The sequence below is a fragment of the Lampetra planeri genome, chromosome 2 (genome assembly GCF_965212315.1).
Source record: "Lampetra planeri chromosome 2, kcLamPlan1.2.h2, whole genome shotgun sequence".
Classification (NCBI taxonomy): Eukaryota; Metazoa; Chordata; class Hyperoartia; order Petromyzontiformes; family Petromyzontidae; genus Lampetra; species Lampetra planeri.
The window spans coordinates 19,114,947-19,136,948 of NC_136108.1; the positions used below are offsets into that span (position 1 = coordinate 19,114,947).

At 43.8% G+C, this 22,002-nt stretch overlaps 1 protein-coding gene across 2 annotated transcripts in view; it reads left to right on the forward strand.

The window, feature by feature from the left end:
• The window catches only part of LOC144729406 (insulin-like growth factor 2 mRNA-binding protein 3-B), a 99,342-nt gene that overhangs the window by 61,133 nt on the left and 16,207 nt on the right, over nt 1–22,002 (forward strand). The window contains exons 5-12 of one of the 2 annotated variants that reach the window (XM_078609675.1): nt 1,216–1,279; nt 3,734–4,054; nt 4,917–5,051; nt 7,494–7,616; nt 10,666–10,801; nt 18,075–18,197; nt 18,972–19,043; nt 21,015–21,131. In XM_078609675.1, coding sequence (XP_078465801.1) covers nt 1,216–1,279; nt 3,734–4,054; nt 4,917–5,051; nt 7,494–7,616; nt 10,666–10,801; nt 18,075–18,197; nt 18,972–19,043; nt 21,015–21,131 — 1,091 coding nt within the window. The remainder of the gene's footprint in view (nt 1–1,215; nt 1,280–3,733; nt 4,055–4,916; nt 5,052–7,493; nt 7,617–10,665; nt 10,802–18,074; nt 18,198–18,971; nt 19,044–21,014; nt 21,132–22,002) is intronic. The other variant, XM_078609682.1, reaches the window with a different exon arrangement.

The window sequence follows — 22,002 nt, forward strand, 5'->3', positions numbered from 1 at the left end:
CCATATAGATTTAAATTGTATCGTAGCTATGGCAGATTCATTCCTGATTATTCACCAACGACTCTCGTGTACAATCGAATTTCACACGTTTAGAAATCGCCTCGCGTACCCCGCTGGGACATTGCCAAGTAACCCCCCAGGGGTCCGGTTACCCCCGGTTGAGAACCACCGCCATAGGTGACTTGGTACCGGAGTTTAAGGTCCCAAAGTTCCACGGATAGACGTGACACAATCGCTCAGGATTACAGGACCACATTCACTACCGTCCTCTTGGTGAATTTGCTGATGGCATTGCGAGTGTTGCCGTACAAAAAATAATTTTTGCTCGACCCAGCGGTGGTGATGCAGTCTGCCATGAACAGGTTCCTCAACAGGGCTTTCCCAAAAGCACATATTACCGCAGCCATTTACAATATGCCAGCGGACTAATTTTGGCATATGCTGAGAGGTAACTGAATCAGAATCTGTATTTGTACTGGAGGAATCTGATGAGCTATGAAGCTTTTTTCACAGATGTCCAGTCGAGGCATGTCAGAACTTTACAAGAATAAACGATACAAAAACATACGATAGGCGTGCAAAATATAAGAAAATAACAAAAAAATATATACAAATAAAACTAAACCTTTTGATTTTAGCAAGTGAAGACCACTGAGCTGTTAGATATTTTTTCAGAAGCAACCTGGCCACATATGATAGCTCAGCAAAGTGGCTTATCACATGGAAATTTGTAGCAGTCAAATACTCTAAACGCACGCTGATTGTAAATGTGGAGGGAAATACTGGAGAGCCTGGAGAAAGATCCGTGTGCCCACGGTGAGAACATGCAAACTCCAAAAACACAGGCGTCAGGGTCTGGATTTAACCTACCACCTCTTGTATACCAGACAAGGTAGTTAACATTTCGTTGACTCTAATATCCATTGGCCATCCTGAACCAGCGGTGAAAATTTTACATTGCTCTAGCAGTGCCAATTTATCAATGCCACTGACTGCTGAACTTCAACGAAGCAATACTTGATTGACCCCAAAGGACGATGGGCTAAATCAACTCTGACTGAGGTTTGAACGCACATTTCCATTTTGAGTTCAACAGTGCCATCCAGCTGAATATCTCATGCTATTAAAATGAAGGCTAATCTGTTACAACCTGTATTGTAAACGTGCAAAACTCTTTTTGTTTCTAAATAGGTGTCTATGTTTGTGATTTCCCAGTGACATCAGACAGCGAGACGGCCGTTGTAAATGTCACCTTTGCCAGCAAGGACCAAGCCAAGCAGTAAGTCTGAAGCTCTTACACAGAGCACCTGCATGAAACCTCGTGTGTGTGTGTGCACTACAGATGACTCATTCATTTAGCATTTAGCACTTACAAACAAATGCTTGCAATGCTAGTTGAACAATGCTCTCCGTCGAGGGCTCTACATGGTAATTTTCCATGATGATCCAGCAGTGGCTATTTGCAAGCATTATAAATACAATGGGGAGTATCAGTTTAATGGGGGGATATTAACTGCGTCCAGCCTGCAAAGTGTGGTTACCAGCGTGGAGCGGTGGTAACACTTGTGCCTCACAGCAAGAAAGGCCTGAATTCGATTCCAGATTCGAGTAGCTGTCTACGTGGAGTTTGTATGTTCTCTCGCCCTGTTCTGCAAAGGTTTCCTTCGGATTCTCAAGTTTCTTTCCATAGCTAAAAACATGTGATGTAATTGGCATTTGCCAAGCATTCCAAGGATGTGAGTGTTGTGTTTATTCTGTGATTTCTGTAAGATGATTCATTTTGGAGTTTTTGGTCACCTATGCACATCGTAAGATAACTAAGTAACGTTGCTTTTTGTAACAAAATGACTCTTTTAAATCATAATCCAGTTATGCAGTTGAACTCTAAAGCATGGAAGGAGGTAGTTTAAGTGACTTGCTTCACTTTTCTATTCATTGCTCTTGGATTGCTTTTTTGTATTTTTGTTTTTATTGTTGATGCAACTCGCTGCCCCGTCCCATCCTGGACATCTGTGAAAAAGAGCTTCATAGCTGATCGGAATTCCTCCAGCCTAAATAAAGATTCTGATTCTGATCATCAATGTCATTCTGCGCTATCCACTGCTTAATGAAAATCAAAATAGTGTCTCCAACGTGCATGTTGGCCATGTGTAATGAGTTCAACTGAGTCGCAGACGTATACTTGGAGGCAACACATTTATTTAACTCCAACACATGGGATAACTGCCCCTTAACAGAATAACAACCTATGGTGGTGACCACCAGGCTAGCTACACTAATTACCACGTGACTGGTGTAGCTAGCCAGGTGGTGACCACCAGGCTAGCTACACTAGTTACTACACTAGTTACTACACTAGTCACCAGGCTAACTACACTAGTTACAACGTAACTGCTACTACGGACTGGGACCAACAGCTTGGGTCCGGGTCCACGTGTTGGAGACTCGTTGAACGTAGAACGTAGACGAAGGTTTCTTCCAGGATGAACAACAACCACGGTCACTCCCGGGACCCGGCTTATATTCTCTGCAGCGTGGCCGGCTCCACCCTTGGCCACGACCACCTTCCAGAATCCTCGAGCAGGATCTGGACCCCGACCACGTGACCACCCCTAGCCCCCACCTGGGGGCCCTTTGTAGACTTAACTGGTCACGTGTCCTCTCGGGTCATGGCCTTTAGTGCCACGGCCTTTAGTAACCTCATTCCTGTATTAAGGGCAGTTTTACGCCAACGCTTCTTGTATTTTAGATTGTCGTCCTTCCCCCGCGCTTCCGGTTAGCGCACGGTTGGCTACGTACAGTGCAAAAGAAGTCCAACATGCATACATGTGAGCCGTCCTTTGCAACGGAGCAGTGGATTTGGCAGTTTGTGCCAGTAGCGTTGGTCTCAGAGCTCGGATGTGATGAGGGCACGTTTGCCGAGGGCATCCCTATTATTGAACCTGTTTCTTTCCTGAGTCATATTTTACTCGTGGGAGGTAACCAGGATACTCGGAGAAAACCAAGACCTTTGAGGATAGAGTACAGTCCATCAGGCCTGGTCAAATATTAACATAATCAACGATTTTTTGGTTTAGATTGCGTTAAACCCAAAAATCGTTGATTATGAACAATATTGGTCGCGAAAGCCTACGTGTTAAACCAAATATTAACACTTCGCCCCTTTGCATGAATACAACGTAACACAATTATTTGGTTCAATATATATGTGATATAAATGCGACCACATCTCTATGTGCTCTACAGTTGTGAAACTAATGCATAGCGGAAGGTCTGAGGGATGGGTGGGGAGGAAGTGTGGAGGGAAGCATGAGAGTGTAGTCAAAATCAGATGAGAAGTTAAATTAAAGATGGGGATGGATTGAGCGGTGATGACTGTTTTTTTAATGTTAATATAACGGTGGCAAGATGTACAGAAGGTCGTAGGTGCGATCTGGACCCTGACATCGATATATTTTTTCATTTGGAGTTTGCATGTTCTTCCATTAGTCGCATGGATTTTTCTCCGGGTCCTCCAGTTTTTCCCTCGAAACATGAGTTTATTTGACTACTATACATTTCCACGTGCTAAGCCACTTGGTCGAGCTATCGTTTGTGGTCAGGTCGCTTCTGAAAAAGAGCTACACGGCTCAGTGGTTCTTTCCTGGTGAAATTAAAATAGTTAAAAGTCATTTGAGTGACAGCGTGCGCTCCTGCGGGTCGTTACAGCGCCATCCCGCCTGTTGGTTTGCAGAGCCCTGGAGAAGCTGAACGGCCACGAGCTGGAGAGCCACGCCCTCAAGGTGTCCTACATCCCCGACGAGATGGCCCCGGCGCAGCCGAGCGGCCCTCAGCAGTCCGCCCGCCACCGGGGCAGCCAGTCCGGCTCCTCGGGGCAGGGAGCCGCGGGCGGTGGTGGCGGTGGTGGTGGCGGTGGCGGCGGCGGCCCCTCCGGACGCGGGCGTCAGCAGGCCGACATCCCGCTGCGCATCCTCGTGCCCAGCCAGTTTGTGGGAGCCATCATCGGCAAGGAGGGCGCTACCATCCGCTCCATCACCCAGCAGACTCAGTCCAAGTGAGCGCGCGGGCCTCCTTGCAAGGCCCTGGTGCCCCCGTACTCCCATCGGCATGTCGCGTGGAGTTGCGCGGGGTTGTGCGCTTGCGATAGGTGGTTAAAGGGTAAAGGTGCAGGCCTACAATTTTTTTCGTGAGCGTTTTTTTTATCGTCATTAAAGAACCCCAGGATACAGCAGGAATTTTATAAGGAGGGTAAAAAACAAGAGATGACGTGCAACAAGCTTGGGCGTGATGCACCCTCAAAGTTGGGGAACGAACGAACGAGGGCGTCGGCGCTCGCTTGCCCTTCCCGCGGTCAGGGTAACGATCGCGAGGAATCATTTAGGCAAACAGAACCCAAAATAAAATAACGGAAACGCGATGTCTAAGTTTGTCATTATTGTTATCTCCCAGTAGCAACGGTTACAATTGTCAAGGAGGGTGGTTACAGGCGTGCAATTTGTTATGCATACCGATGGAGGGAGGGACCTCCACTCGAGGTAGCCCTCGAGAGCCCTGGCAGAGGTGGGAGTACTTTAAGCCCTGCTCAGAATCATTAGAAAATTATTTAGAGGCCCTTCACAATCCCCATGCCGATCTCGGTCATTCGAGTTGTTTGACCATACTTCGCCATTCTGGCGAGCGCGGCTGCCGTAGGCCAGAGGCACGGATCGGTGGTCTCGATTACAAACATTGCGACGTGCCATCTGCCACATGACATCCTTGACGTCGTCCGTATTACGTGACGTACGATGCCACGCGACCTGCCAGCGCACACTCGAATTTCTTCGTGGTCCGTCGGCAAAATATAGGTTAAAGAGTCCTGATGTGTGAGAAATGAAGTTGATTGTCCACCCCCCTCCCCCCACCGTACCCCCCAGGGTGGACGTTCACCGCAAGGAGAATGCCGGCTCGGCAGAGAAGCCCATCACCATCCAGTCGGCTCCGGATGGCTGCACGGCCGCGTGCAAGATGATCATGGAGATCATGTTGAAGGAGGCACAGGACACAAAGTCGTGAGTCCGCCGCTCACAGCCGGCGCCCAACAGAGGGGACACATTTGTCGTTGGCTGCTCTTTCGGCACGAGGTTTCCTCGCCGCAGTCAACGCCAGCTCTGAATCGCTCTTTTGCGAGAGAGTAGCTGCATTCGGATTGGTTGACCAGTGAGATGTGATTAATCTAAGCCCATAAAACTCGTGCTGAACAAAACTAGATTACAGAGATTTTACTGGTTAAATTGAGACAAAAAATCTCCATGTCTGTGATTATTGTCTGAGAAATCTTTGTTATTTTTCTGATATTTTATAAAAAATACTGCTCAGCTCCAGGATGTCTCATTTACAAGCGAATTGGGGGAAAAACATAAACAATATATATTGTGACTTTTTCTTACCTTGAATTATTTCACAAGCAATTGGGGATGCATTCAATGGTAGTAGTTTTTGCATTATGACCTGTACATTGCAGTGAAATATAGTTTAACTCTGCTTGCATTGATGTATGTGTTTAAGTTATCTCAAAACATACATATCCAACTGTGCTAATCGGAGGTGCAGGGAAAGGACAACAAACTAAACACAAAAATCAGTTTGAAATAAATTAGCTTATGGACTAAAATCAAATGCTGTGTAATATAAAGGGAAGAGCATTGTCCAAAGCATGATTTGATACATTTAGATGGAATTAAGGAGAAAAAAACGGTATGAAAGAAATTAGTCAAAAAAAGTACGCACATTTTTGTTTCAATAGCTTTCTCTGTCTTGATTTGAAGCTTTTGTGACTGCAGGAATCCATACTCTTTGGTTCTTTCGGTAAAGTCACGTGGGTATGAAATAAAATAAATCACTCTCACCTGAAGACGATTGCCTGTGTTGCGATCGAAACGTCGTGATCTATTATTTTTCTATCTACATGACTTTACCGAAAGAACCAAAGAGTATGGATTCCTGCAGTCACGAAAGCTTTAAATGAATGTGTATATAGATATCTAAACATTGTCTATGCCCTCCAAGACACTACCCAAATACCAAATCACTTAAAAATGTAGAAGAATATGTTTGCATTGCCCAGGCTGTGCCCTGGACTTATCAGTTTCAAATTTGTAACTTTTTTCGTGAGATACGAATTTTAATTTCCTGTGAGGAGATGACAGAGTGTACGTCACCAGTGCGATGTCACCGGGGAGTTTGTTACGGTGCTGAGGAAGTTAAAGCAATACCCTCGCCCCACAGGATATGCAGTATGGTTACTTATCTCCCAAATAAGAACTGTGGGTTGCTTTTCCCTTTAAAAGACACAAGCTACTCACATTGTCCCATTCCGGTGAAGTTACCTTTTACGGTTTCTTAAGCATTTTGCCAAAATATTGGCCTACCACGAGGTCGGATGGTGTTGCCCTTGCTTGTTGGACTTACATTTTCTATCTAAATGAATGCACGAATTTCCCCATTGTACGTTTATTTAAGAAAAATGAATGACCACAGAATCAGTTTAACACGTAGGCTCTCGCGACCCATATTATTCATAAGGAAGGTTTTTGGTTTAGGTCGGGTAAATATGTGCACAATAGCGTACTCTTCCACGCGCACTGCTTGGCTATCACGTGAGCAGTGCATTACCAGCGTTGTGTTTTTCCCAGTATTTTTTGTTGTATCTAAGGGGAGCCTTTCCAACATCAATTTCTGACTTCACTGTGTCCAGGTTCAAGCGTTTTTTTTACTCCACTTTTTGTAGTTAATTCACTTCGAAGATTGATGGACATGTATGCGGCCTAACGTAAAAAGCAAAACTCGATAATTGATCTTGTTTAAATGGTGTTATTTTCCCTCCGTGTAGTTTCCTCACAATACAAACGGATTTTATTTCCTGCCCAGGATTTCCCCTTTTTGTCTTTCTGCTTAATCCATAAGTTGGCAGCCCACATCACTTCATTATTACTGGGGAATTGCTTTCCCTACAAGTGATTCTTAAACTGTGGGGAATGTACGGGGGGGGAGGCAGTCACGTAGCAATTGTAAAAAGAATAACTGAAATTTGACAAGCAGATTAAAATAAATTGCGACTCAAATAATGCCGAAGTTCCAATGAATACCACATCAGATATGTATCAGATGGATGTGTGTATGCATTGCTGAATCTTACTCTTTCCCTGAAAGTAAATGTGTTCCTTATTAATTATATATACTTTTATAGCAGATGTTGCCGTTACAAGTTTCATGCCATCATTAATTCTAATGTATGTGTTTGAAAACAAATGGACATTTTTTTTAAAAAATTAGTACAAACAATTGAGTAAATCTATAAAGCAATAAGCGGTAGTGCTGCGGTGCCAGAATTTTCGAGGGTAAAATCAGTGGCAACAATTTTTTTTTTTTACTTTGCAGTTAAACTTAAAGACTGTAAATTATCTTTTTTATCTTCCGCGTCCCTTTTTTACCACTGCGTTGTCTTCCTGCAGAGGGGAGGATGTCCCTCTGAAAATCCTGGCCCACAACAACTTTGTAGGGCGTCTGATCGGCAAGGAGGGTCGCAATCTCAAGAAGATTGAGCAGGACACGGAGACGAAAATCACCATCTCCCCGTGAGTGTGCATCCATCACAAACACGCCTCTGCTGCCAGCTGTCCTCTCCTTAAGCGGTAGTACAGCGGTTAGCGCACCACGCTAGGAACCCGGTGACCCGAGTTCGATTCCCGCTCAAGGCCACCAACACCAGCGATGATTACCTGCATCGGTCCTTACCCTAGTTCAACTCGGCTTCAACTGAGTACGTGGGTGATGTGTAAAACATCTCCACTGGGGAGACAAAAGCGGCCAGGGCATGGTGCTGCCCACCCACTCCCCCCCCGTGTGCCTTGCCAGCCTTCATAGGTGCTCGCTAACAGCACTTGCCCCAACAATCAGTTAAGGCTATACAGGGGATCTTTGTCTTTTCTCTCTTTGAGGTGGAATGCTCGTTTAAATACACAGCAATTACAAATTCCATACATGGGGGAAAATGTTAATCCTTTTTGTTTTGCCACGTAAAACTTCTGTACGGCCACAACTTTACCACCGTCTTTTTTTTATACGCTTCTACATTCTGATTTGACCTCATTAAAGCGTTCTTTGGACTGACTGTGAAACTGCACATCTTTGAATTTCACTGATGTCTGTAACATGGCTCCTTTTAAGTGTTTCAAGTTTATTTTGTTTAACCAGGTGAAAACTCAATGACCAGGATGAGTCTCATTCACACATAATTACCTAATTGTTGTACATTTTTAAATCCTTTATATTAAGTTCACTTGCTTTGCTTGCTTGCGCGCTTACGACCGTGCAAATCTTTCGGTCGTTTTTTAACCCACTTCCCGTGATCCAATCGAGCTGACATTTTGCACACATACTCGTTGTGCGTGACAATTTATTTTCGTGAGAAAAAAAATTCCAAAATTTTCCACTTTTTAGGAAAAAATTTTTTATATTTAATTACCAATTGCTTAATGGTGGCAGGCAATCATTTGACCCATAGGTGGCAGCCATCTCAAGCCAGAGGACGAGAGGACTCTAGCCGCCCATTTCAAAGACCAGTGTGGGCTGGGTTGTGGCCCATTGAACACGCATATAAAGGATTTATAGTGAAAAACTTAGTTTTTACGGGTTAATTTTTTTTTATATGCTGTGATTGTGTGCTGTGCTTTGGCGCGGTACTTAAGTTAGCTTCAGTATAATGCACATACAGGAGTCTTCCACTTTACAGTAATGTACTTACGTGATTGGCTGAAGAATAATTTTCTGTGTTTTTGGTGTCGGGACACTCCCAGCCTGTTTAGAAATGTCTTCTTGGTTCTTTCGGTAAAGTCAAGTAGAAGGGAAATAAAAAAATAATAAAAATGAAACATAATAAAATACAATTCTCACGACGTTTCGGCCACAACGCAAGCAGCCATCCTCAGGTGAAGAACAGGTCTGTCGGAAAGACAACGTCTGAATGAACACCACCAAGCTTGGCAGCGTATATTTAAGCTGGGTTAGAGGAGGAAGGGCGCCTTGACAAAGGGATTTGCATATCAACAGTTTAGAAATGGTTAAGAGACACCTGTGCAATTTGGACAAATCTTTGTATTTTTGAGTCCACGTTCTTTCTTCCTTCAACATGGCGACAAATTCTGATTATGCTGGTGGAAGAAACTTGGCGCATTGCTAGTTGCTTATTCTAAGCGGTTAGTAATCTTCTACGGTGGTGAGATGTTAATTACCTCGCCTGGTTACTATACAGGAGGTCGTTGGTTCGATCCCCACCCCGACGCCTCTATATTTGGAGTTTGCATGCTGTCTCCATGGTCAAGCGGATTTTTCTCCTGCTCCTTCCGTTTTCCTCTCCACATTTATAATGAACATGTGTTTAGAGTCATCTTCTTGGTTCTTTCGGTAAAGTCACGTAGAAGGGAAATAATAAAATTATAAAAATAAAACATAATAAAATAATTCTCACGACGTTTCGGCCACAACGCAAGCAGCCGTCATCAGGTGAAGAACAGGTCTGTCGAAAAGACAGCGTCTGAATGAACACCACCAGGCTTGGCAGTGTATATTTAAGCTGGGTTGGAGGGGGAAGAGTGCCTTGACAAAGGAATTTGCATATCAATATGAATGTAGCATATTTATGTAAATGCAGATATGGGATTAGTCACTACTCCCTTCTACGTGACTTTACCGAAAGAACCAAGAAGATGAATCCCTGCAGTCACGAAAGCTTTAAATCGAAATGTGTTTAGAGTATTTGGCTGCGGTCAATTTCCACACGATAAGCCACTTTGTTGAGCTATCATTTGTGGCCAGGTCGCTTCTGAAAAATAGCTATATATCTCTCAGTGTGCCTTACCTGGTAGAATAAAAAGTATTTTTTAAATATTTGTTTTCTTTTTGGCTTCATATTATTCAACCCTTATGTTAATTTATGAATTACATTGGAGCGCCTTTGTCAGGTGTGTCAGTTGGAACTCGCGAGAACATTACTTAACCCAATGGAGTCACTCGCTTCATATGTAGACATATGGGAGCAGTTAAAGTGTCACAAAATGCACAAATAGGATCGTAATGCCTGAAAGATAGCATTTGGGTAGGTTTAAAAATTATACACCAGCATGTTGATGCTCACTCATCTTTCACGCTATGTATAACTAAACACTTTGCATATGTACAAATCAGCCCATTGCTTGTTTGATAACGGTTCCAGGCATGCCTTGGCAATGTAAGTCCCCTAATTGACCTGTGTGCTTTCACTCGGTGTCTAAATGATGCCAAGGCCTTTCACCGTGCATAAACTGTAATACCACCAATCCCCTGTTCAACTGCGAACGTTTACCCTCAATGGCATCTTCTTTGACAGGGCATTGTGGATGGCAACTGCTTTTTGTTAGTTAGATTTGCAAGCTTATTACCATGTGCATATATATATTTTATACTGCCTCCACCCCGACCTTCACCCGGCAGTGGATTGATTGTGGATTATGATAATACCTTGCGGCAGATAAAGTCTCTACTGATTTGCGAATCTTAAAATAGGTGATTTTTTTTATTGGGAGCTTTCTGGTGTGTGCCGCTGCTGTTGTTGCGCGTGGTGATTTAATAATTTTTGGTGGACCTCAGTTTACAGGACCTGACCCTGTACAACCCGGAGAGGACGATCACCGTGCGGGGCAGCGTCGAGGCGACCTCCAAGGCAGAGGGGGAGATCATGAAGAGGCTCCGAGAAGCCTACGAGAACGACCTCGCCGCCATGAACGTGAGGATTTTGCTTTTGTTGTGCAATCGGAAACCTCTTGAGTTGGGTGCAAGTACAGTGGGAGCATTCTCATTGTTATACCCTGTCTCTTGTTGTTGTTGTGGGTATTATAACATAATCGCATTTAAAATGTTTTTAAACCCACATGGGGTTTTTGATTCCCAAGTTTACATTAAGTCCTCGTTTAACGCGGTAGATGCGTTCCTAAGGCAAAAAGATTTCCCCATAAATAATGTCACGATGAATGTTGCCGAGATGCGATGTACTACTACTACTGCACACAGTGAGATGGCGGGACAATAACTGAGGGTACGCTGCCGCGTTACTGTATCATTCCAAGAAAGTACTTTGCTACCGACCGCTCAGAAACTGCTTCATAACGTTGCGTGTTCCGCATTATAACAGTGCGCATTCCGCATTATAACGGCGCGCGTTTCGCGTTATAACGTCACGCGTTCTGCGTTAAAGCGGTGCGCATTCAGCCTTGTGCGAAAAGTGTTCCCAAGTGGAAGAACCGCGTTGTAGTGAAATAGCGTTGTAGTGTGAACACCGCCACGCGTTAAGCGAAGACTTTACATGTAGTATTCCCTCGTTATTCAAGAACTTGCTATCTGCAATTTTGACTATTCGCGAACCGCATCTGGAAATCTACGCGGCTGCATCGAAAGAGAGAAAGAAAGTGACGAGATAAAACGATGATGCATAGCATCATTGTAATTTAAGGTAAGTTCATTTCTAAACTATTATCTAATAAAATAGGGTTTTTCCCCTTTTTTTCTGGCGACAAAACTGAAACCTTTTGCAAGGAATCATGTTTACATTAACCACAATACTTGCAGTCAGAATGCGAACAAAAACACACTGATAGTACAGGGTGACCCAAAAAAAACGGGCCCCAACTCTAATTAGGCCCCGTTTCTTAGTGTTTTGTCCGAATGAAATGAAACTTTGGTCATAACTAGTTTATTATATTCAAAACATCAAATCAAAACACTAGGGTCTTTGGCCTTTTTTTCTCCGTTCTACAGCATGTGCTCTAGATGGCCTCCATTTAGCTCCGTGCATTTCTTGAGGCGCAGCACGAAGTTGTCCATGACGTTCTTACAGACTGAATTGGTAATGGCTCTCATCTCCTCCCTGATGGTTTCCTTGAGTTCCGTGATGGTTCTGGGTTTCCCTGCGTAGACTCTGTCCTTAAAATAGCCCCAAAGAAAAACATCTGGGGGGCTTAGGTCCGGGCTATGGGGTGCCCACTCAAAATCAGTCTTGAGACTGATCACTCGGCCTCCGAAGTTCTCTTTCAGCCAATCTCGGGACAGGTTTGAGGTGTGAGAACTTGCTCCGTCTTGCTGGAACCAGAACTTGCTCATGAGCGACGGGTAGAGGGTCTGGAGCTCACTCTTGAAGGTTTTGAGGACCTCCACATACCGCTCCTTGGTGACTGTCACTGCTGCGCCAGATTCTTCGATGAAGATTGGTCCGATGATGCCTCTGGCCGAGATTGCAGCCCACACCGTGCACTTAGGAGAGTGCAAGGGCTTGGTGGCTACTTCATTGGGTCTGGAGGACCCCCAGAAGACATTTGTCTTGGAGTTCGCCTTTCCGTCAAGATGGAAGTGGGCTTCATCTGAGGTCCAAAGGAGGTTAAGGAAACTTGGTGTCTCCTCGATCTTCTCGAGCATCTTGACTGCCATAGCGCTCCTCTGCTTCTTGTCTGAGGCTGTAAGGGTCTGCAGCGTCTGTATTTTGTATGGGTAAGCCCTGATATCGTTCACCAGCACTCTCCTGCAAGTCTCACGGGACATACCGAGGGACTGACTTCGCTTACGCACAGAGCGTTTCGGACTCTGCTGGAGAGACTCTCTCACACTTTCGACCAGCTCGGCTGTTCGCTTCTTGGGACGTCCCGAGTGGCTTGGACGGTTCTCACTGGCAGCGTTGAGGTTCTCCACGGTCCCATACTTCTCGAAGTGGGCCACCCAGTTCTGAATTCTGCTTTTGGATGGAGCCTTTTCACATTCGAACTGACGCATGAAACTGTCCTGGGTTTTCTTAAACGAGCCTGTCTTGTAGTAAAATTTAACACAGTGTATTCTTTGTCCCAGCTCCCACTGGGGTCTTGGTGTACTCACGGTCGTTGATTCTGCCATGTCCTGTAAAATAAGGGCAATCGGTGAATAAATAAAGGAGATATCACATAAAGTGTACACGGGGCCCGTTTTTTTTGGGTCACCCTGTATATGCATTGTCCTTGAAACGGATTGGTCCACACCAGAGACAGCTTTCCTTAAAGCCTAGTCTCATACGGTGTTCGACCAGATGAAGCCAAAAGGCGCACAGTTCAACTGCGCCTTTGGTCGACCAGATGACGCCAAAAGGCGCACACCGTATGAGACTCGGCTCTAAGGAAAGCTGTCTCTGGTGTGGACCAATCAATTTCAATGACAATGCATACATTATCAGTGTGTTTTTTGTTTGCATTCTGACTGCAAGTATTGTGGTTAATGTAAACATGATTCCTTGCAAAAGGTTTCAGTTTTGTCGCCAGAAAAAAGGGGAACAATCCTGTTAATATATTTTGGTGCTGGCAAAGGAGGCCTCATGATGAGATATATTATCTAATACTTTAATATAAAATGTATTTACTTTTTTTATTAAAACCCAATTGTTTTGCGTTATGATCATTTTCATACGTTTAATAGCTTATGTATTTATTTAAGATGATTGATTCAAAAGACAGGTTTTCATAGGCCAATATCATTATCCGCAAAATTTGCTCTTCACGAGCATCTCCGAAACGTATCCCTCGCTGTGAATAACGAGGGATTACTGCACTTTCGACAATTCTAGGGTTACCTTCAACATTAAATACGTTCACGCGTATCAGCTTTAAAAGGGTGGTTTATTTCATCTCCCTCCTTCGATACGATGTATAATGCCACCCCAACGTGTCACGTCTTGCAGAATATAACAGCGGGCCTAGGGGTTCAGGCTTTCCTTGGGGCAGGAGTGGCGTGCCGGCTGGCAGCAGGTGGCGCTCCATCGCAGCCATGCACTGTCGCTTTGCTGGCGCCAGGGAATGTAGCGTTCATCCTCCAACATTTGTTCCCCCTCCCCCCCACAGAAACCAATATTTGTTCCCAAGAGGAACCAATATTTTAGGAATTTGGGGTTCCCCTTTTGAATATTTCTGTACCCCCTTCACACCCCCCACCTCTTATTTGCTTGTTGCAAAACGATCTTCTCGTATAAGTATGTGTCCCTGTAATTTCAAGTAAAAATCTTTTTAGGACCACGTTACAAACTTAGCTATGAAACGGTTCCACATTTGGTTTTCCGTGTTGTTTAACTTGTTATGCAATCTATTTGGACTTAACTTTGTCCAAACCAATGTTGTTTCAGCTCATTTGCCTTTACCTTAGCAGTAACCAAGCCCAACTATCTCACCCGAACATGTTCAATGGTGGGAAAGTATATTGATTACAAATAGAGGAATCGATATTTATTTATACCACCACCTGATACCTGTCCAGTTGCCATTTTTTTTCACAATGATAAATAATATTGGCACAAAAATAATAAGAATTGTACGTCTAGAAATGTGCATTACTTTATAAATATCTTTAAATTAATATTTTTGCATGCTTTTGTGCCATTTAGTTGAGTTGGGTAAGAGTAAAACTCGCATGGGAATGCATCCGATTTTTTTTTATGGCCAGTGTCTAAAGAGGCTTTTTTAGGTCTCTGGCAAAATACAAACTTAGCTGAATGAGACAGGGCAGGGCTTAAGATATGGGCAGTGAGAGAGGGATGAACACATGAACCCCGGGGCAGGCATCGATAGACCGCTCGACTTCAACGCCAAGGAGAAAGTTGCCAGCACAATGAAGCCCCCAGTACCAATGATATTCGGAGGGTCGACACTAACAAGTGTCCCGATGCTGGCGAGCACAGGAGGGCTGGCAGCAGCAACAAGGTTTAATGCCAACAAGGTCCTTAAAGTTCGATTTAAAGCTTTCGTGACTGCAGGGATTCATATTCTTGGTTCTTTCGGTAAAGTCACGCAGAAGGGAAATAATAAAAATAAAACAATAAAATTCTCACGACGTTTCGATTGCAACACAAGCAATCATCATCAGGTGTGTGAAAACCACACCTTCTACGTGACTTTACTTTTAATAATAAAAATAAAACAATAAAATGATCACGACGTTTCGATTGCAACACAAGCAATCATCATCAGGTGTGTGAAAACCACACCTTCTACGTGACTTTACTTTTAATAATACAAATAAAACAATAAAATTCTCACGACGTTTCGATTGCAACACAAGCAATCATCATCAGGTGTTGAAACCACACCTTCTACATGACTTTACTTTTAATAATAAAAATAAAACAATAAAATTCTCACGACGTTTCGATTGCAACACAAGCAATCATCATCAGGTGTGTGAAAACCACACCTTCTACGTGACTTTACTTTTAATAATAAAAATAAAACAATAAAATGATCACGACGTTTCGATTGCAACACAAGCAATCATCATCAGGTGTGTGAAAACCACACCTTCTACGTGACTTTACTTTTAATAATACAAATAAAACAATAAAATTCTCACGACGTTTCGATTGCAACACAAGCAATCATCATCAGGTGTGTGGAAACCACACCTTCTACGTGACTTTACTTTTAATAATACAAATAAAACAATAAAATTATCACGACGTTTCGATTGCAACACAAGCAATCATCATCAGGTGTGTGAAAACCACACCTTCTACGTGACTTTAATTTTAATAATAAAAATAAAACAATAAAATTCTCACGACGTTTCGATTGCAACACAAGCGATCAAGAATAAGGTCCTTAGAGTTCAACACCAAACAGGGACCAGGGACATATGCCAAAAGTCAGTGGGAACGAGCGCCAGGAATGTGGAGAGGTCAGGAAAGGGTTTCAGGAGGCAGCACGGGGTCTAAACCAGTGATTGTTGGGGGGGGGGAGGTGGGAATCAAAGACAAAAAATTTAAACCGGAGGGAAAAAAATAATGGCGGTAAAAAATTAAATCCTGTGGTATAGGAAGACATTCGGGGGTTAAATAGGATTTAACACCGACAACATTTTGCACTCTGTTGTCTCAACCCAAGAGGAGCTGGTGAGGTAGGCACGGCTGAAACGACGGCATCCTTGTCGCGACTTACGTACCGTGGCACATAGCAGTGTGCAGGCAATTAATATTCAACTTGTCTCTGTTCTGTTTCAACTGAACACATCTCTTAAGTCTCGATTTAAAGCTTCCGTGACTGCAGGGATTCATCTTCTTGGTTCTTTCGGTAAATCTTCTTGGTTCTTTCGGTAAAGTCACGTAGAATGGAAATAATAAAATAATAAAAATAAAACATAATAAAATACAATTCTCACGACGTTTCGGCCACAACGCAAGCAGCCTGTCCTCAGGTGGAGAGCAGGTCTGTTGAGCAGACAGAGTCTGAGGACGGCTGCTTGCGTTGTGGCCGCAACGTCGTGAGAATTATTTTATTGTTTTATTTTTATTATTTTATTATTTCCATTCTACGTGACTTTACCGAAAGAACCAAGAAGATGAATCCCTGCAATCACGAAAGCATTAAATCGAAAAATCTTTCGGTAAAGTCACGTAGAATGGAAATAATAAAATAATAAACATAAAACATAATACATAAATAAAACATAGAAACGTCGTGAGAATTATTTTATTATGTTTTATTTTTATTATTTTATTATTTCCATTCTACGTGACTTTACCGAAAGAACCAAGAACATCTCTTAAGTCATCGTGCCCGTCTTGGCCACATCTCTTCTTACACACCTCTTGTCTCCGGCTTTATCATCGCTTCTACTCGGACATACGGTCTCTCTGTCTTCACTCATGGCCATCTCGTGTTGCTGTGTCTCACTCTCTCTCTGGGTCTCATCGCAAGGACTGCTATCTCTAATATATAAAATTTACTTTACTCTGCAGCTTTGGCACTCCGGCTTTTGTCACACACCTGCTTAGTTGTTCCTATTTCGCTACGTACAAATCCTAAAGGCACCCTGTCCATATCCCACTGGCCCTGCTTCTTCACCTACCCAGTCAGTGTGTCACAGCTGATGGAAGCAGAGCTGCTGGTGACCGTGGTTTAAGCGTAACATCCGTGAATTGCAGCGTTGTTGTTTGACCTCACTTCACGACGCTGGTCAGTGTGGGTTGGTGAAGGCATCTAACTGATATGGGAACTCGGTACAATCACACGGGGGGGGGGGGGACCCTCCGGTTGTAATTTACGACAGTGATAATGATTGCAATTACAGCTGCTACATCAATTTACTATCACAATAACAGTACTACCACATGTGGCTGTGCTCCCACATGTGATCTTCTTTTCTTTAGAACATTGTCACTCCTTTAATGTTTTAATGTGTGCCAGATGCCAATAAGTATATTTCATGTCGCCGTCATCATCGTGTTTATTTTTTAAGTAAGATGGTACAATTCAAGAGAACGTTGAGCCATCTTACCGCTCTTAGTGATGCCAAGAAAACACAACCCAGATTTGTTATCTTAGTATTACAATATATTTTTCAAACTTCTTCCTGAGGTTGGCACTATAGTCTTGGTTCTTTCGGTAAAGTCACGTAGAAGGGAAATAATAAAATAATAAAAATTACACATTATAAAATCTAATTCTCACGACGTTTCGGCCACAACGCAAGCAGCCGTCCTCGGGTGAAGAACAGGTCTGTCGAGAAGACAGAGTCTGAATGTCTTCTCGACAGACCTGTTCTTCACCTGAGGACGGCTGCTTGCGTTGTGGCCAAAACGTCGTGAGAATTTGATTTTACTATGTTTAATTTTTATTATTTTATTATTTTCCTTCTACGTGACTTTACCGAAAGAACCAAGAAGAGGTTGCACTGTTGTAGTGCTCAGGTCACCATATAAAGATTTGTTGGCTTCAAATGTTGGTCAGGGTTAAAGCGGTAGCAAACTCAACCGATCATCTTTTTGGATACGATAAAATGGTACCGCTTTGTAGGACGTTATCAGTGCTTGGTCCGTTGGGAGACTGGCACCCTCAAAGGGAATTGTGGAGTTTCCCACACCGGCTCAGGGCTGTGAGAGAGAGAGATAGGAGTGCTGCTACCCCACACTTGTTGATGCAGGGAGATGTTGCGAGTTGGCTTTGTTGTAAATTGCTTCGCCATTTTTTTTATCTCGCCATGGTTGTGTTTTTGTGCCGTTTCAGCAACAGGGAAACCTGATCCCAGGGCTGAACTTGAACGCAGTGGGGCTTTTCCCCCCATCTATGCCCGGAATGCCGGCCTCATCAGTGCCACGTGCCATGAACACCCCCTACATGCCGTTTGCGGTAAGAACTCTGCCCTTCCCCACTTCCTCTCTTTTAGCTTTCCATCGAGCACCTGAATCAAATTTGTTTGCATGTTTTCACTGAAATGTATGTTTCCCTGCACGGCGTAAAGCCATTTTCAAGAACGTGTCGAGTCGAATGATTTATATAATTTTTTCTCGTTTAATTTTCTTTTTTAAATGTCTTATTTTATGTTGTTTTGTGAGTTTTCTAATACGGCTGTTTACAGCGGCACTAGCTATTGGTGTGGAGCAGTCTTCCAATGTCTTCTCTTGGTGCTAACGCGACACAGAGATGAAACCTCTCGGCTGTGCTACTGCTAACAAAGACAAAAATCCCCCCCTGTATAGCCTTCGACAAACTGTTGGGGCAAGTGCTGTTAGCTAGCAGATATTATAAAGGCAGGTACGACACACCGAGAGTGGGCAACACCATGCCCGGCCGCCTTTGTCTTCTTATTAGCAATGTTACACACCGCACCAGCTACTCATTTGAGGCTGAGTCGACCTAGGGGAGGCCCAGGATCGGTTTGGATAATCGTCACTGGTGTTGGCCATGAGCGGGATCCGTTGCGCAGCACGCTGACGACCGCTGCAGCACACGCACGCGCGCACACACACACACGCCGTATTTTTCTCCTGCTGTCCACGACTTTTTGTACAGCCGTCGCTTTCTCTGTGGGTTTCGTGAGTCGTCGTCCCCCCCCACCCACGACCCCCCCCCCCCCCCGTCCACCAGCCCTCGTCACCGTCCCTGTCTCTGTGTCTGATTCAGAGTCACCCGTCGTTTGTGGGTGGTGCGTACGGCACGTCTGCTGTCACGCCGGCAGTGGCCCAGCCCGCAGCTGTAAGTGCAGCTAGAGGGGGGGGAGCTCCTGCCGTAGCACTATAGTCCCACAGTCCTGGCGCCTCCTCACTGGTGTTCAGCATTTCCTCTTCTTATCCAGATACAGCGCAAAAGTACTCTGTTGCCAAAATAGTCATGGAAGAGTCTGAAGCTAGTGAAGGCATTTAAAATAGATAACTATGAGATGACAGGTTATAGCCACATCTTTGTGTGAAAAAACGAGCAGAGATCTCAAAGGATGCCTTGAGTTTAGATTTATTTATTTTATTTTATTCAGTAATTATCCAAAGGGGAACACAACACATTACCATCATAAAAATGTTTTTGTTTTAGTTGCAGCATACGATAGCCATTTAAGTATATGTTACTTGAGACCATGAAATGTGACGTTTTAGCTCTTGGAGACTTGGTCAAAAAAAATTAAATGGGCATCATCTATTGCTATCTGAGCCCCCTTTTTTCTGTTTCATCAAAGGGCAGGAATTGGCTGTTGCATATTCCATGTAGCAGCTTCCCACGTGCTTTTGTGTGTCCGTGCGTTGCCCTAACCTGCTTGCAGCACAAATATTAATTTGTGATTCGTATTTAGAAAATTGCTTCTAGTACTCTTCGTGCTTGATCGTCGTTGTTGTGTGTGTGTGTGCGCTCATGTTGCCGAGCCAACATTAACACAGGTTCTCACCTCTGTGCGATGCTTCTGCTTCTTAGAGTGCTTCTTTTGCTTCTTTAGTATGGATTAATAACAGCAGATTAAAGATACCATGTTAGATTGGTTATCCGCTCAATACTTTGTTCAGAAGCAGAGTGGATCTCGTCGGTTCCTCCTATAAAGGAGTGAATACCGCAGCAGCAGCAGCGGATTGTTTACGACGCCGTCGATGGTTTCGGGAATCGTGGCCGAGCACTCACAGACCGCCGAATCTTTGATGCGCCCATTTGTGCATCAGGTGACCGCATCGGCAATGCCCGGTCTGGATTCGTCTGATGCTCAACAATTCGCATGGTGGAAAGTTAACACTGGGAGGTTCGACTTTATAGAGTGCTTCTGCAATTGTAAATAACCTTATTGCTTTGGAAATGTAAAGTAAGAGTAAAACCTCTCAAAGTCAGACCAATTTGGTACAACTTTTCTGGTTATGAGCGATGTCTGGTCTACTGAAAATAATGAAATGGTGATAAAAACCAATGTGCATATTAATAAAATGCATGTGTATCTACAACTTAAGACATGTAATTAATGCTCGATGATAATTAACTATTGACAGTGAAATATTTAGAATTTTAATAACACGGAAATTACTACTGTATAATTAACCTGTTACGTTATCACCACCATGAATCAGAATTGGAATGCTAACATTCATTGGACGTGGACAGCTGCAGAGGTATTTTGACGTGCTTGACGAATATATATTATTTGTAAGATTAACGTGAAAGAAATGTGAAATAATGAGACCATTCACAGCGAATGTAGATGAGCATGGCTTCCAAGTGCCATGCTCACCGGGTTTTTACACGACTCGGTGTAATTATAATGCGCAAACAATGTTCTTGCCGGAGTTTTGTATCCTCTTTATTTCTCAGTTTAGTTCTTTATTTCGGGCAGCTTGCACTGAATTCTAGCTTACTTCAGTCCGGCTTGGGAAGATTTTTACGGTGCAGTCACATCCTACGTTCGTTCAATCAACAGATTAAATTGGCGATGTCCACAGCTCTGCGCGCTCCCTTTGCCCCCTTTCGAAGCTTTGCCTGGTAACCACGGCTCGACCCTCTGCATGGTTTTGTCACCGACCCCCAAAGCGTCGTGCACGTTGGTGGCTGCGTCCACAGCGAAGCACCGCCGCGGATTCCATGCGACCCGCTGCCCTGCCGTGTCGCGCGTGTGCGCGTACATGCTTGTCTGTGCGCTTGCCCACCCTCCACCCCGTGTGTTTGTGCTGCATGCACGCGTGTGTGTGTGTGTGAGAGCAGCAGACGGAGCAGGAGACGGTCTTCCTGTTCATCCCTACGCAGTCGGTCGGTGCCATCATTGGCAAAAAGGGCCAGAACATTAAGCAGATCTCAAGATTTGCAGGAGCCTCCATCAAGGTACATTTGTGCACGCGAGCACGTGTGTGTGTGAATGGCTTGGTGGTTTTTAGAATACCTCCATTGTCGAAATGATTGTAGATTGTGCGGCTAATGGGTTGTGTAAGAAATACTTATCGTGTGTGTGAGGAGCTATGGATATGTGAAAGAGAGGCACATCGTCTGCTAATTTATTTTGTGGATTGCATGGATAACCTCGCCGGAAGACCAAGGGAGGAGGAGGGGAGGGGATAGCTCGGGCTAGATGGAGGGAGACTGTGAGAGTGGATCTAGGAGGTCACGTGGCTACTATGCAGCAGCTGTGGTATCTAGCGCAGGGTAGAAAGCAAGGTGCGGTGGCATGATGACAAATGGCTTTGGCCACGATGACATCTTGATCTTGACAATGCAGTTGTAATGTTGTATATTCCGATTGGTAGACTTTACTTTAAGACGATGGAAATTGAGATATGATATAGTGGTTCGAAAAAAACACTAATGGCAACAGTTTGAGTATATTACAGAATGTTACAGAGAAGATAGTTTCAGTCAGGATAGTCTACACAAGAGAAGAATAATATATATATATTTTTAGATATAATTTTCCCATGAAAAATTACTTGATTTGAAAACCCATCTAACCCCATGGACACATGTTTTTGCCACTTCCTGTTTATTTGAACACCGCATTAAATGATAATTACACTGAGCAAAGTTGTATGGAAAACATTAAAGTACATAACTGTGTTGTGATTCATGTGCACTTCAAGTATGCGTATAAAATGCACATTTTGCATGGAGTAGCATATGTTTATTTCGTGTCTCCGGTGATTCATGTGGCTTAGTCATATGCCTTATTCTAATACAGTTTTAGCAGTGAGCTTTATTTACC